Raw genomic sequence first — 17,445 nt, 5'->3', positions numbered from 1 at the left:
TAAGCTGGAAGCCCAGGCCAAGGAAGCCGTGGCTGTGGAGAGGTGGCTGGGGCTGGAAGTCAGCAGCTGGAGAGCTGTGGAGGGGGAAGAAGGGATCAGGAAACCATAGGTGACAGCAGGGAGGGGAGCCCAGGAGCAGGGGTTGAGGTCAGCAGTGGGGCAGAATTGACCACCCCTGGCCCAGGACTGCTCAGGTCCTGAGGGTATTGGACCAGGGAGGTTGAACCTGTACATTGCACAGTGACTGGTATTTTCATAATATTCCAAGAAACACTGTTGGAAATGTCACAATGAAGTGCACAGGTCAGTCTTACCTGGTGTCTGTAATTATACCAGCCATTTGACCCTGCTACAATGACAACCCAGTGCTTGCCTCCATCTTCAGGATCCTCAAGAGGAAACGTGCTGATTCCCAGGACACACCCTAACAATGCAATTGCTTTCAAAATCATTCTCTTCCTTGTTTACTCCACAACTCCAGAAACTATGGAACAAAATTTTGAAAGATTAGATCAGAAGGGAGCAAAATAAAGACAACAGCAATTTCTACATTTTAATAAACACAGCATGTTGCAAAAGAGAGGAGACCCAGGTTCTGTTAGTTTGACATTGAAGTGAAAATACAGTTACATAGAATAAAAGTCTTGCATTCCTATAAAAGGTATCTGAAATGGACCAAAATGAATGAAGCCAAAAGACTTGGATATTTTGTTCTACAATAGCCAGTAAATTAAATGAGTCACCATCAACCACATCTTACAGATAGAAATCTTCTGAAATAAAAACCTGAGACTTGCACAACATGTTTCATTGTTCCTGTTTATGCAATTCACTGGTATGTTTCAAGGTCCTCTTTCCCCTTCTTGGCCTCTTTAGATCAAATCATCATCATCAATAACCATGGGCTCAGCGCCTGTTGGTGTCTGATGCCTCTCTATTTCCTTCCATCTTTCCCTGTTCAGTGCAGAGTGGCTTAGTTTCTGTAAACTAGCTCCGCACCAATCTATCCATTCTCTGTGGGGTCTGCCTCTCCTATTTGAGCCATCCATTATGCCAAATACTAGGGTATTGATTTTTCGTTCGTTGTTCATTCTGCATTTAGATCAAATGATAGCAGTTTATCATGTCAGTTTGGGAAACCCCAGTTCAATCCCTGGTGGTGGTGTTGATAGTCAAGAAAACATACTTTAATTCCACTTCCCGTTGCAGGAGGGGAGCCTGGAAAACTTGAATTTACAACTGGGAAAGGAGCAGCCAATAAGCAGAATCCTAGCTGCTACAAAGAAAGGTAGGCATAATGTGTCAATTGACCATTCACAGGTATTACCAAGCAATAACTTTTCTTAATGATCTAAAAAAAAAGGGAAACATTTTGCTTCCTTCAGCATAGGGAACTAACAAAAGTTTTACAACTAAATGGTTGGTTTTAACACCTTTTGCATTCTACTGAAACACAAACTTGTTCATCAACCAAAAAAAAGCCCATTTTGCCATTCCTTTCAGAAGTTTCAGATGCATCGCAATTTAACAGAGCTAATCTCAACAGAACAGCCATTGTCTTGGAGAGACCATGTTTCCAGCATGCACATAGAACACACATTTGTGTTCTGAACAACAGATTTGAGATGCAGACAGAGATAGTTAATTATCTGTGAAATACAATGGGGGGACCACTTATTTGGTTAAAACAGAAAAGCAGTAGAGTAGCACTTTAAAGACTAACAATTATTTATTAGGTGAGCTTTTGTGGGACAGACCCACTTCTTCAGACCAACAATTTGACACATTAACACATGGTTTGAACCGGGATGCAAATTTTCTGGTTCATTATAGGGGCTCTTTTGCATACTTGGTTTAATCAAATTCTTGACTCTTTCCCGCCCCTGCCCCCCCCGATTTGCTCACCTTGATAATTTTTTTTTCTGATTTGTCAACCTTGATTACTATTTTTGGTTCTCTGTGCTTTAAATATTGAGTCTGTTCTGGTATGGCTATGGTCTGAAGAAGGGGTCTGTCCCATGAAAGCTCACCTAATAAGTTATTTTGTTTAGTCTTTAAAGTGCTACTTTACTTTGGTTATTTAGGGCACACAAATTGCTTTTCACTGTAAATCAACAACCTAGGCCACTGACTGGGCTGCTAGTGAGTGACTGTCCATACCCCTCCGATACTGTCCATCTCAGTGAGCCACAAGATTATTGTAACCAGGATGGTCTCTTAGGATAGTTTTGATGACTGCACTTGTGTACCTAGAATTTGTGTTGTGCGCCAACTGAAACATAGCTGTGTCTTGATTGGCTTTATAGGGAGTGCCTGGCGCTTAGTCAATAGTGTTCAATCAGCACACACCTTGCTTCATTTGCTTTTGCTTTACATTCGGGTCACTTTAATAATAGTTTTTTTCCCCAGGTGGACAAAAACCAGCAGAATGTGTCAACTCTGTGCAGGGGCAACAATAAAATATCTTGCATGCCACACAGATTCCCGAAGGGGCCCACCACTGCTGTAAGGTTATTATGTAAACCCCACAAGCAAATAATGTCTACTCTTTGGAATCAACAACATGGCAAATCCTCAAGTCTCATGGCCTGCTGGCCAACTGAGCACCATCCCAACTCATCTCTGGCAAAATGCTTAAAGTGATCTATAAGGTCTGTGTACACTGCTAATCCTGTTGCACAACCAAAGCTTTTTCTGATCACACCATCAGCCATCTCATTGTACTTCTTGGTATACGTGCTTCAGAGTATTGTTGATCTTCATTCCAATATGCCCATAACAAGAAAGTCATTAAAACAAAGCCAGTGGTGTTGCGGATTTTGGTTTTAAAAAAAAAATTCCTTTTCAGCTATGGAGATGATATACCTATTGCATAGAACTGGAAGGGACCTTCAGAGATCATTAAATCCAGTCTCCTGCCCTCACAGCAGGGCTACTGCCATCCCTGATGAATTTTTTTTTTTATATCTATTAGACAGCCCCGCAAGGATGGAATACACTACGTTGGGTTTAGCAGGCCAACACCCAAACCACTGTCCTGACATTCTACATAAAGCATCTGCTAAAGGTGATCAGAATTAAGAACTTCAAAGTGTTCTTCCCCCCTGCCCTCCTGCCAGTTAATTGTCAGAGGCTCTATAGATCTGAAGCTTTGCAGAAAACTTAATGAAATACGTGAGATGGTTGTTACAACCTTTCAAGCACCCTGCAGCACTATGATTCTGTCTAAATGTTTAACTACCACCACCTGCTCAACATCCTTCTTCTCAAAATTAATACTAAAGTGACTGCAACCTGGAGCTGGAGTCTGCTGGATGAGAATGTTCACAAACTTAATTTTATTTGCACTGACAGGCAGACCAATGTGTACTACTTCTTGCCTAACCGAACTGATGAATCACTACAGTTGACTAAGTTTGGCTGTCAGCAAAGCAGTGTCACTGGCATGTGCAGAGTCTCAAAGTAGACTAGAGTTCATTTCAATGTCTAATTGATTTTAACCAGAGATTAGTTTCTATACAACATCGGCAGTGTTTTTTCCTCAGTCTTATTTTTCTCCCTCATTCTGTTTCATAATTCAGTCCCTAATTTGAAATTTCAAGCAAAAAAAAAAAAAAAAGTAAGTAAACTAGATATATAGCAATACCAGCACAAATGCTAAAAACTGCATGGTTTTCTGAACAGCTTTTAAAACAAGTTAAGAAACACACAACAAAGAAAGAGCTACTTTACCAAGTTCACTGCTTGATTGTCACTTTTTTAAAAATGTTAGTCTGAAGGACAAGCCTAGACTGTTGAAACGGTATTAGGTCGATTAAAGCAGGCTAGGTGACCTTTTTTGGGTTGACAGCCACTAATCCATGGGGTCGGGGGAGTCATGGGCCACAAGTGAGAAGCAAAAAAAAGAAATAAAGCCTCACTGATTTGGTCCCTGCCACTCCCCTCATTCCCCTCACACACCAAACCCAGAGCATAGGGGAGCCTATGAAGGCTGCTTTCAGGCCCCTCTAGGCTCAGAGGTAAAGTCAAAAAATGAGGGGCTCAGTGTGGGAGGGGACAGCAAGGAAGTGGGCTTAGGGTGTGGAGGGAGGGGAGGGTGAAGGAGCAGGATTAAGGTTAGTGATCTGGGTGGAAAGGAAAATGCAGGAGCAGGCTGCAGGTAGAGGTATGTGCAGGAGAGGAGAGGGGGTCTTGGTGGGAAGATGGATGCAGGAGGGTTTGAGGTGCAGGGTCTGGAAGGGGGAGGGTCCAGGTGGAAGTGAGGAATCTAGCAGGAAGGGGGCAGAAGGGTGGAGATAAGGAGTTGGGGTATGGGGCCTGGGCAACAGGGAAGCAGCTTACCTGTGCAGCTCCCCTGGAGGCACATGGCTCTATGCTTTCTGCCCACTGCTCCAAGCCACCACCCTCCATTGCGCCGACTGGCCAGAATTCTGGGCACTCAGGGCACTGGGATAAAGCCTCCAGGCAGTGCTCTTCCTTCCCCAGCTGGGAGAATGGCAGCAATCAGCAGCAGCACCATGCGGAGCCATTTCCTGCCCTTCTCCCCATCCCCCCAGTAGTTACATGAGCTGGATCCAGACCCAGTTTGCCTGATCCAGCCCATGAGGCTAGGGGGCTTTCCGCCTCCCCTCTCTGCCACAGACTGGATGCCGGGGAGGGGAGCCCCAAGCCCCCTCAGGGTCAAGAACAAGGCAAGCCATAGTCCAGGATTAAAGAGACAGTGTTCTGTAGTGTGTTGGAAGAGGACACCAGACCAGTTATGCGAGAAAAGACTATTCCTTGTCACATGAGACACCTTCAGGACACAAATTACAACAGAAACCAGTTCAGTTCCTGTGATAACCAAAACAAAAAGCAGTCAAGTAGCACTTAAGACAAGCAAAATAGTTTATCAGGTGAGCTTTCGTGGGACAGACCCACTTCTTCAGACCATAGCCAGACCAGAACAGACTCAATATTTAAGACCCAGAGAACCAAAAACAGTAAGCAAGGAGGACAAATCAGAAAAAGATAATCAAGGTGAGCAAATCAGAGAGTGGAGGGGTGGGGGGGGGGAAGGTTAAGAATTAGATTGAGCCAAGTATGCAGACGAGCCCCTATAGTGACTCTAAGTTCCCAACATGATTTAAACCATGTGTTAATGTGCCGAATTGGAATATAAAAGCCAGCTCGGCTGCTTCTCTTTCCAGAACGGTGCGATAATTCCTCTTGAGTAACACACATACCTTTAGGTCATGAACAGAATGCCCCATTCCATTAAAATGTTGACTAACTGGTTTGTGGATCTGGAGTGTTTTGACGTCTGTTTTGTGCCCATTGACATTCTTAAATATTGAGTCTGTTCTGGTCTGGCTATGGTCTGAAGAAGTGGGTCTGTCCCACGAAAGCTCACCTAATAAACTACTTTGCTAGTCTTTAAAGTGCTACTTGACTGCTTTTTGTTTTGATAGTGTATAGACTAGCACGGCTTCCTCTCTGTGATAACCAAGAATTTCAAGGTACAAAATACAGTTTCAGTAGGTTCATATGTTTTAAAAATAGATTGATTATTGCTTTTGACTTTATCAAGCAATAAAGTAGAACCTTGGGAATACATGTTATGTGCAGTACACTCATCCCTAGTTAACCAAGTACTTTACTTATGAGTACTCACTTAAACAAGGGACACATATACCTACCTTTGTTCACTAGATGAGTGAGCTCCCCCCGCTAACATGAGCCTTACCCCACTCCACACGACTCCAACCCATTGTAGTCTGATGCCCACGCCACCCCCACATACCCAGCCTGCCGCAGCCTGACCCCCACCAGCCCCGCACCCCCAACCCACTGCAGCCTGACGCCTCCCCCACTGGCCCCCACAGTCCCAACCCTCCGTGGCCTGACCCTGCTGCCAGCCACTGCGGACCCAACCTGCTCACACCCCACCAGCCCCAACCCTCCTCAGCCTGACCCCCTCACCAGCCCAGCAGCCCCAAGCTGCCCCAGCCTGACCGTCTGCTGGCCCCACACACCCAACCTGCCGCAGCCTGACCCCCCTCCCCCCAATCGGCCCCACACGCCCAACCCGCCGCAGTGTTAATGTGCCAACCCACCCCACCGACCCAACCTGCAGCAGCCTGGAACACCCCCCGCCCCCCAACCACCCACTCCACTGACCCAACCTGAATCCCCCGCCCACCCCATGGAACCAAGCTGCAATCAGGTTTTAACCCTCCTTCCTGTTCATGGCCCCAAACTGGCCCAGACTTTAACCCTCCCCCCCGACCCCCTGCAATCCCAAGCTTCACTTACCTTTGAAAAGCAGTGCCACATGCTGCCACTCCTTTCCCAAGTTAGGAGCACTAGGAACCAATCAGAGACTTTTACATGATTTGAATGGTAATTTAGTGTCCCTCTTACAAGTTTTTGCCTTCGAGCAGAAAGTTGGGAACCAGTTGTGCTCATATAGCAAGGGATGAGTATGTCTTTTTATACAGGACAACAACACGGTCTCTGCAGGGCTTAAAATTCACACAAAGATCAGATGAGGTGCTGGGTGACCTCTGATAATATAGGTCTAATTACCCAGTCACCTTTGATACAATTTTTATGACTGATTATACAATGTCTTTACTATATTTAAAATGATGCTAAACATTGCAGTTGTTTACATCTATAGTAATACACCAGAGTTATGAAAGCTAGAGTTACAAACCACACACCTCATTTGGAACTGGAAGTACACAACCAAGCAGCAGAGGCAAAAAATATTGTACACCACAGTCCTGAGTTAAGGGAAAGCTTACAAAAATTAACAAGGTAAGGAAATTGCTGCTGTGCTTCTTTCATTTAAACGACGATAATTAAAAGCTGCATTATTCTTAAGCATAGTAATGTTTCCATGCTTTAAGTCAATGTTCAGAGTTGTGAAGCGCCATTCGTGAGGCATATGTAACTGACACGCTACTGTGCTTAGCCATCTATTCATGCATTAATCAAAATATGGCAAATTATAGCCTCCATGGCACAGCTATTATAAACAAAATATTTATTTAAATTAATTTAGCGAGTAAACACTGGATCTGGAGGAATCTAGTTTTTCTAAACAGTTTTAAATTTCTTTGACTAAATTCCATATTAACTGAGCTGGTCAGGTCAAAATTCCAATTTGCTAGGAAATCTTTTGCTATAATTTGCCTCACTAGAGCAGTGTCTACACGTGCACGCTACTTCAAAGTAGTGGCACTAACTTCAAAATAGCACCCGTCACGGCTACACGCGTCGGGCGCTATTTCGAAGTTAACTTCGACATTAGGCGGCGAGACGTCGAAGCCGCTAACCCCATGAGGGGATAGGAATAGCGCCCTACTTCGACGTTCAGCATCGAAGTAGGGACCGTGTAGTCGTTGCGCGTCCCGCAACTTCGAAATAGCGGGGTCCGCCATGGAGGCCATCAGCTGAGGGGTTGAGAGACGCTCTATGGTCACCGTGGGCAGCAGCCCTTAGCCCAGGGCTTCTGGATGCTGCTGCGGCAGCTGGGGATCCATTCTGCAGGCACAGGGTCTGCAACCAGTTGTCGGCTCTGTGGATCTTGTGTTGTTTGGTGCAACTGTGTCTGGGAGGGGCCCTTTAAGGGAGCGGCTTGCTGTTGAGTCCGCCCTGTGACCTTGTCTGCAGCTGTGCCTGGCACCCTTATTTCGATGTGTGCTACTTTGGTGTTTAGACGTTCCCTCGCAGCGCCTATTTCGATGTGGTGCTGCGCAACGTCGAAGTTGAATGTCGACGTTGCCAGCCCTGGAGGACGTGTAGACGTTATTCATCGAAATAGCCTATTTCGATGTCGCTACATCAAAATAAGCTACTTTGATGTAGGCTTCACGTGTAGACGTAGCCTACAGCTGCTCTTTTCCATTAGCCATTGGCCACTTTGTTTGCAAACCAAGTCAGAATTCCATTTCTTTAGGAGATATTTGCATAGTTCTAATTACTGTAGTATCTAGGTGCTGAATTTTCCAGAGGAACTTGGGGGAGGTACAACACATCAATCATATAAAACTCACTCTGCAATGCTTTGTCAAGATACCATACCTATGAACATATGACAAAGGCCAACATTTCAGAATTTGGGTATGTAAAATTAAATACCCACATGCTGTAGACTCTCAGTTACAAACACCTCAGAAATGGTTGATTTATGAACATTTCAGATTTATACTCTGAACAAAATTATGGCTGTTCTTCCAAAAGCTTACAAATGACCATTGACTTAAACACAACTTCGAAACTTTACTATGCAGAAGAACAAACTGTTTTGCCCATCTTAATCTAAAATGAAAACAGGCACAGAAACACCGATTTTGTCAAATCATTTTTAAACTCTCTATTTTCAGTAGTCAACATTTAAGATAGTATTGTGCTATCCTTGCTTTTTTGTCTTTGCTGCTGTCCAATTGTGTATTCTAGTTCCAAATAAGTCATGTGGTTGATCAATCAATTTATAATTCCATAATCATAACTGAGGTTCCACCGAGTGCTATGTAACCAAAGTTCACAATGAAATCAACATGTAGAAAATCTTCTAATTTCACTAATTCAGAGGAGATTTTTCCAGTTTAATTCCCATTTAAAAATATATTTTGCAAGTAGTAGAGGACACTGGTTAGAAATTGACTGATCGGCTGTGGCCACACTTGGCCAAAACTTCGAAACGGCCATGCAAATGGCCATTTCGAAGATTACTAATGAGGCGCTGAATTGAATATTCAGCACCTCATTAGCATGAGGACGCTTCTGGACGCGGCACTTCAAAAGCGCTGCTTTTGAAAGCGCGCGGCTCGGCGCAGCTACACGGGGGTCCTTTTTGAAAGGACCCTACTCCTTACAAAATCCCCTTATTCCCGTCTGCTGAGAGAAATAAGGGGATTTCAAAAGGAGCAGGGTCTTTTCGAAAAGGACCCCCGTGTAGCCGCGCCGAGCCGCGCGCTTTCAAAAGCAGCGCTTTCAAAGTGCCATGTCCGGAAGCATCCTCATGCTAATGAGGCGCTGAATTCAATACTCAGCGCCTCATTAGTAATCTTCGAAATGGCCATTTGCATGGCCGTTTTGAAGTTTTGGCCAAGTGTGGCCACAGCCATACTGTATGAAGTTTTACTAAATTCACTTGCGACAGATATATGCATTTTATTATTCCCAGAATTAGTGGTTTGCAATCATCTATGTAAAAAGTGGTACACAGTGAAAATGTGCAAAGACCACATTTACAGTTAAAGTATTCCAGTCCACATAATTTTATGTGCAAAGAGCAGAGATTGCACGTGCAAAGGAACAGTGAAGTAGTTGCTTCAGACCCACTTTCTTTGGCTGTGGAATAAAGACGATATTATTTTCATGGTCTAAATTGGTCTTGAGAAGCAAGTCTCTAGCAGGTAATGTTACTTGTGTTAAGAATAATTTTACAGTGCAAGAAAGAGAAGCATTACCTGCCATACATGATGAAACCCATAGCCTTACAGCTCACCTTTGACAGAAACGGACCCTGGGATTACAGTGAATAAGCAGCAGCATATGAGTCAGTGTACCCTTGTAGTCAAGAAGGCTAAGGGCATATTAGGTTGCATTAGGAGGAGCATTTCCAGTGGATCTAGAAAAGGGATTAATTTTCCTTTATTCAGCACTGGTGAGGCCACATCTGCCTACTTACATATCACAGGGACAATTTCCCCATCTTTGATACTTGTAGTGATCTCAGGCAAGTCACTTAAATTAATAGACACTTGCAGTAGGTAATTTTCTTCCCTCTCTTCCCCACCCTTTGCCCTCCCCTTTCTGTCCTATGCAGCTGATTTGTCAGTTTCACTTCATTTTTAACCCATCTTAAATTCTTGTTGTGGCAGTTTACTTCCATCAGAATTTCCAGATCTGAAAAAGTGAGTCTCTCCCACAAAAACTCATCACCTCATACATTATTTGGCTAGTCTTTAAAGTGTTACATGACTGTATTTTTGTTTTGTGGAGATACAAACACGGCTACCTCTCTGTATCTGAAGGGAGGTTCCAAAGAGAATGGAGAGAGGCTGTTCTCAGTAGAAATAGGTGGCAGAACAAGAAGCAAGTCTCAAGTTGCCATGGGGGAGGTCTAACAAAAACTGTTTCACTGGGAGACTAGTGAAGCACTGAAATGGGTTACCTAGGGAGTTGGTAGAATCTCTGTCCCTGTAGGTGTTTAAATTCCTGCTTGACAAAGTCCTGGCTGGGATGAGGTGTATTTAGGATTGGTCATGCTTTGGGCAGGGGTTGGACTCTTATGACCTGCTGAGGTCTCTTCCAGCCCTATGATTCAAGGCTGCTTTTAGGTTACAATAACGGCAAAAAAAAAAAAAAAGTTAATTATTAACCTTAAGTTTAAAATTGCTTCAAACTGTATTTCGTGTGCTTGTGCATGCATGGGCACACTAACACATGAATGAGTTAAAAGATAGGCACTTTGGTCAGCAATGGTACAAGCTAGTTAGGATAACTGAACAGCGAGGAGGGTGATTTGGGGAAATAACTAGAAAACTGTATACTTCGATGTTTTCCTGATTATTACTACTTGTCTTGCCATTTTGATATTTTAAGTTTTCAGAGCAGAAACAGAATCATACTGTGTACTCCTTCAATATGCAGTCCAACTTGGATTAGCGGCTGATGTAGTATTATATTATAAGTGTTTAACACACTTTCAAATAAAGCTAATACTGTTCACCTCAGCTGTAAATAAATACATTTGTGCTGTACAGTAAAACCCCAAGTATGCAGGGGTTGTGTTCCTGCAGTCTCTGCATAACTCAAATTTTCACACAGGGCTGGTCAGTTGACTGACTCTCAGAGTAGCAGGGAGCCAGGAACCAGGCAGCAGCTTTTTTCCCAGGTCCTGCAGGCAGCAGGGAGACAGGAATCAAGCACCCTCGTGTAACTCAAATTTTGCTTACGTTGCGGGGGGCGGCTTTTTTCCCCAGCGGAATGCATGTTCTGCAGCCGGGGAAGCAGCAGGAGCACCTAGAGCTCCTTTTGAAAGGTAAATCCTGGAGTCTGAGGGTGGGGGCAGTTGGGGAGGGTTATGCCTGGCAATGGATTGGGGCCATGGGAGCAGGGGTGTTAAGCCCAGGGTGAGTTAGGTCTGCAGGGAGTGAACCAGAGCCAGGCTGCCCGGGGCTGGGTTGAGCCAGAGTCAGGGAAGCTGGATTTTGAGTTGTGCTGAATTTACTTTAATGCAAGTCAAGCACAACTTGAAATCGTGCATTTCAACGGTTTACTGTATCTCTCTGCACAATCCTATAATTGGAGTGTAAGAAGAGAAACTGACTAATAACTGTTAGACTAAGGTGCAACTGTTGATGGTCCCTTCCTTTCAAAACAACAAATTTACTCTCAAGCTGAAGTTATTCCTCACTATGACCACTTTATTTATGTATCTTTCCCCTACATTTACATGTGTTTTTAGATAGAGCTGGGCCTGTGGCTTCCTTTGTTTATTCAAGGCCTAGTGCTTTAGGGCTGCTATCGAAAACAGATGTCAATTAGATCCTGTTTTTAAGTCTACCAATGGTGCTTACAAAAGGTTGAATTACACTGGCCACTTACAACAGGCTCCTCAATCAGTGACTTTTCAACAACTCTCCCACATGCAAAAGTTTCCTTTTGCAATGTCAGAGAACACAGGTGCTGCTTCCTTTCAGTTTCTGCATGCAGTTTCTTTACCTCAGCATGAACACCTGCATCCGGATTTTGTTGCTGATCAGTTGTTTTAAGAACAAAACTAATTTATAATCCCTTTCTGTGCCTTTACAACACTTCCACTAGCAAAAGCTGGACACTGACACAGACACCAATAAATTAACAAATAGCATTACTCTTAGCCCTTTAGGTATTTGAATGAAGCCATTGGCTCCTGGATCAACAGCTAGTAGTTGTAGCCTACTGATTTTAAGTCGTCTTTGTCCAGTGTTACTGGGAAGGTGACTATGTCCCCATCCTCTGCTACTCTTTGCCCACGGGGACCTGAGGAAATCTCTCCTTCTCCCCAACCTACACAGCCCAGAACTCCCCTGCACCCAACGCCTCCAGCAGGCTGCAGCTTTGACAGGGCCAAAGTCTTGCTCTGTTCTTTACCATTACTCAATTCAGAGTCCAGGCCCCCAGCACAGGGTGTTTCCTCAACACCCCCCGCCTGCTGCATTCCCGCCCACTGCTTCCCAGACCCCCAGGTACACGCACACGGTGCTCTCCAGACCCCCAGCACAGGGGACATCGCCGGTGCGCGCGCACACCCCTCCTGCCCGCTGCTGTCCAGGCCCGCAGCAGGGCGCGGACCCCGCCGCGTCCCTACTACCCCCGTCTTCCCCGCGATGCCCATGCGGGCTCCCCTCCGCCCAGCCCCACGCGGCTCTGCGCAGGCCGCTGTCCCTGTACCCGCCCGGGCAGCGCTGGCTCCCTGCGGGCCGGCTCTTACCAGAGCGGGTGCCGAGCTGGACTCGCCACCGCCTTCTCACGGGCACCTCGGCTGCTGTGATTTGCGGCGAACAGCCAGGCGCTTTGTATAGAGCCTGTCTGCCTCAGCTTGGGCGGGGTGATGGGTGAGTGGCGGTGCCATTGGCCAATCCAGTCAGTGCTGAGGTGGGGCCAGAGGCCTTCCGAATGGACATTACTACAGTTCCCAGCATGCTGTGTTCCGTCTCCGGCAACAAAGCCAATAGCCCTGTGTACAATGCATGCTGGGAGTTGTAGTGCTGAGGTTTTCCGTGGGGTCGTACAGTTTGGCACGGGATGGGTTTGTCCCACAGAGATCCCACCTGGGTGTGGTCTAGACTCTAGGGGGCTTTGTCTCTTAGCCACACCTTGAGGGGACAACTTTTATTGGGTGGAAATAAGGGGATACCAAATGAAAATGGAGGGACAGTGTTTTATTTTTAGGAGCATTCTAGGGAAATACCATTTCCCTTAGCATAGCATGTATGTATATTTCTCTTGTGTACTCTTCTACTGCCTTAAAGCACACAATGCAATTAGCATTAGCTTCCATTAAATTTGAGATATATACTTGCCAGCTGTAATACATTTAGTGTATCATAAAATAAGGGGACAATGGTCACCTTTACAGGCAAATCAGTGAAATAAGGGTGTGTGCTTTAAAACATGGGATGAGTCATCACCCTGCCACAGTATGTCTTTAAAGCACTTTGAGGTAATATTTACGTGCTAAATGGGTTTTGTCCACCATAAAGTTACTGGCATTGTTATACCAGTTATATTCCTATAACTAGAAACATAAATTCTCCCTGTGGACAGGGTGGACAGATGTCCAGTTTTTGATAAGAAGGTCTGGCTGAAAAAAGACCCTGACAGATCTAGGCAGCACCGCAAACCAGGCCATTGAAAATCCAGCTACCTCCTGGAGCTGCCTGGTGCTCCAGCTCCTACATCTAAGAACAGCCGGGAGGTTCTGCTCACTGCAACTGCCACAAGTGCCAACCCCACATCTCTCATTGTCTGGGTCTGGGAACCTGGGTCTGGGACTGGTCTGCCAGAAGCAGGAGGCGATTCTTACTAGAATTGCTTCAGACACGGTCAGTTATATGAGGCAGCAGTATGATAACTGAAAGAGCTGTCAAGGGATAGGGAGGAGAGCTAAAAATATAGCGTAACCATCACCACCTAGTGGAAAGGGAGGCAATGAAAGCAGGTGCATCCATTGGTAGGTTGGTGAGAAAAATACTTGAGAGAGAGAAAAGAGTCTCTCTTAGTTGGGAAAAATATCGTAGTTGGAAAAAATATCATACACATGAAGCATTCTGATTGCTTTTGTGAATTGTGACAGCACAAATATAGCCATCACTCAGACATCACATGACAAACTCCTGGCACAGTTGGATGCATTTCCACCTGACCAACATTACCACAGGGTGAAAACTGAAAACTGTGAATTACTAACTGGCTAGAAAACTCTGAAACTGCTGACCGAAACAGAACTGAATTACTCAAACCATGCAGCTTCTTTTCAAAAACCAGAAAGCCCTTATCTGCAGCTTTCGTGTGAGGTTTCACTAAACACAGGATGGAAAGTCCTACACAGTCATGTGTGGTATTGTACTGTAAGGCTACATCTACAATACAAGCATCTGACTACAGAAGTTACTGTTGGAAGAAATGTTCCCACAAAACTTCTGTCAACAGATCACATCTACCCATAAAAGTCTTTTGTTCCACTCTGTTGACAAAAGGGCCCCCTGGAGTATCTACATGGCTTTTTTGTTGACAGTTTCTGTCAACAAAACACATTTTGTGTGTAGATGCTCCACAAGTTTTGTTCGCAAAATCCCATTTTTGTCTACAAAACTTTCTAGTGTAGACATAGCATGAATGTATATAATCTACCTGAAATTCTACTTTACTGAAAATGTTATTCCAATAGAATACTCATTTCTGCATCCCAGCTTGGTAATGCAAGTCTGGGATAAAGTTTTGGAAGACTGCTAATGGCATAGTTTACCACCTTTTTTCCAAAGATGTCTTTCACGTTTCTGGTGTAACCACGAAGATGTTCTACAATATACATATTTATGGTACCAACTCACTGACAGTTGAGGAGAACCCATCAATGTTGTTTTTAATCTAGATCTGATATAAAAATTTGCAACAACCCCTTCTCAGGCTAAGTATGCTATTTCTACCTCAGCAACATTCCCATGAGACAGGGATTATCATTAACGGAATATGAAACCTCTCAGTCCAAGAGGGACAGACATGGGCCACATATAAAACTTTGGTTTTACACCACTGAACCAAATGCTTTGCTTACAATGTTAATAGAATTAACTGAAAAATGCAGCATGTGAAGTTAGTGAGTTTGCCAATCTGTAATGAACATTTTCTAGAGAATGTATCTCTGGAAATGTATCTACTTTCTATAAATATATGTTTCCTATTTACTTCTTGGGAAAATTGTAACTGGACATTTTCCAACAGGAAAATGGTACATATTGGTAAAAGATTATTATCATTACAACTGTGCTCAAGTCATTGCTTAAAAAGCATTTCATCTATTAAAATTAGACTTTTCTGATTTGATTCAACAACAGTATCCCTAAGACAGCTCAGAGCCCAGACCCTAACAGTTCTGCCTAATCTAGATTAATATACCCATTCAGCAACTAATTTTATACTATTATAAAATGACTATAGATTTGTTTCTGTTTCATTTATTACAGGACAAACAAACTGAAGGTAGTGTGAAGGTGGTGCAATGCATAAGCCTCTTTGCATATCTGCATAACAAAAATACCAACACATTGCCTATTGAGTAGGATTAAAGATAATCTCTTATTCACCACAACTTTTCTTTAAAACTTGAAACATTTTCTTCATAGTCACTCACAGGCAGTGAGCTTCAGTGAATGAACACCCTACCATGAAGTCAATGAACTGTGTTCGCAGGGTCACCATGTTGTTAACTGTTGCGCGCTTTGTCTAAATTATTGTCTAAAACAAGTCCTCAAATGCAGGAATATTCTCCTTTCATTAGTCTCTCCTCACTTATTTTGAGAGCCCTTCAGAATTCTCTTCCCTTTAGGGAAAAATTTGTATTTATTAACTAAACAAAAAAGGGAAATTAAACTCTGATAGCAAAGTCAGATGCAATACAAGAAGGATAGAAAATCAAAAGGTTAATAAACCAATGTGGTGAGTGTGACCTTCTAATAAACAAGATTTTGGAGATGGGTCTAAGTGGCTGAAATGCAAAATGGCTTATCCATGATTCCCTACAGGGGTTGTATATGATGATTCTGGTTCCAGTGGACATCAAACGCCCTTGAAAACATTTAAGATCTGGGTCTGATTATATTTTTACAGAAAATGTATCCAGGAAATGGATGATCTTAGTTACTCAAAGAAACAAAGAAAAGAAAGAAACAAAGTCCATTTTTATGCAGAAAAAATGAAAGGGGACTTAACTGACATTCCCATAATTCTGAAGGAAATAATGACAGAACTGAAGTCAGACATAAGAACACAGGGAGATCAACACAAACTAAACAAGCTGAAGGAGTTAAAGCAGTTTGTGCTACATTCCCTTTCTCAAATTACTTGTATTACAGTTTCAGTGTAACTGCACCTTTGACACCTGTCTGTTCAAAGAATGCCATCTCATTCCTCTAGCCATCCTCTGTCCCCCAAGTCCTACTTTCCTTAACTAGAAGGTTAGACTTACAGAATCCTTGCCTTCATTTTGGTTTTCCCTAGCAGCGTTGATAAATGCCCCCCCACACACCACCACTCTTTGTCTTCTCTCCAAAGGTAGTGACAATGAATTGCCAAGAATCAAGCATCATTTTCAAAGCACTCTACAATTATTTAACAATAAAACCATATAGAGAAAACAAGTACAAAAGGATCTAATTGCTTTACCAGTAGCTCGCTCTGCCCCCCCACCGCCACCCCCCCCACCCCAGCCCCCAACAGTTCTACATTGACCCTGGCAGGTTCCATTCTTTCCAACCCTTCTGAAGGATGTGGTCAGCTTTTGCCCTTTTCCCCAAGAGGTCAAACCTCAGAAGGCTAGGTAGCTGAATAACCAGCTTTGGAATTTTGTGTGAATGAATCCCCCAGTCTCTTCCCCAATAAGTCAGGAATGGAAAATACAAAAGTCTGTGGATATCTGATGGACTCCTATCATGTGGACCTCCTTAAGATAATAGACTTTGAAGTTTTTATGCTTTCATGCTGATAATGTTATCGCAAACATACAGATTAACCATACATTAAGTACAATAATTCCAGGATAGCACCAGGTCAGTCACAGAATCATAGAATAACAGAAATGGAAGGGACCTCAAGAGGTCATCAAGTCCAGTCACCTCCCCTCACAGCAGTACCAAGCACCATCTATATCATCCCTGTTAGATATTTGTCCAACCTGTTCTTAAATATCTCCAATGATGGAGATTCTACAACTACCCTAGGAAATTTATTCCAGTACATAACCACCCTGAATGGAAATTTTTCCTAATGTCCAAACTAAACCTCCCTTGCTGCAATTTAAGCCCATTTCTTCTTGTCCTATTATTAGATGCTAAGGAGAATAAATTTTCTCTCTCTTCCTTGTTACACCCTTTTAGGTACTTGAAAGCTATTATCATGTCCCATCAGCCTTCTCTTTTCCAAACTAAACAAACCCAGTTCTTTTAATCTTCTCTCCCAGGTCACATTTTCTAGACTTTTAATAATTTTAGTTGTTCTTCTCTGGACCCTCTCCAGCTTCTCCACATCTTTCCTAAAATATGGTGCCCAGAATTGGACACAGTACTCCAATTGAGGCCTAATCTGCACAGAGTAGAGAGGAAGAATTATTTCTTGTGTCTGGCTCACAGCACTTCTATTAATGCATCCCAGAATCACGTTGGGTTTTTTGCAACAGTGTCAGACTGT

General features: G+C 43.7%; 1 protein-coding gene across 2 annotated transcripts in view; it reads right to left on the bottom strand.

The window, feature by feature from the left end:
- LGMN (legumain) overlaps nt 1-12,579 on the bottom strand; it is a 46,727-nt gene extending 34,148 nt beyond the window's left edge. Inside the window, exons 1-2 of one of the 2 annotated variants that reach the window (XM_074996600.1) lie at nt 12,473-12,579; nt 315-484 (exon numbers count right to left, since the gene is read on the bottom strand). In XM_074996600.1, the coding sequence (XP_074852701.1) occupies nt 315-452 (138 nt within the window). In that variant the 5' untranslated portion in view covers nt 453-484; nt 12,473-12,579. Of the gene's footprint in view, nt 1-314; nt 485-9,499; nt 9,602-12,472 lie in introns of those variants that run through there. The other variant, XM_074996601.1, reaches the window with a different exon arrangement.
- Nucleotides 12,580-17,445: the final 4,866 nt, after the last annotated feature.

This window comes from Carettochelys insculpta, chromosome 6, assembly GCF_033958435.1.
Source record: "Carettochelys insculpta isolate YL-2023 chromosome 6, ASM3395843v1, whole genome shotgun sequence".
In the NCBI taxonomy this organism is placed as follows: Eukaryota; Metazoa; Chordata; order Testudines; family Carettochelyidae; genus Carettochelys; species Carettochelys insculpta.
The sequence above is the reverse complement of the archived record's forward strand: the minus strand, read 5'-3'. Positions and strand labels throughout refer to the sequence as shown.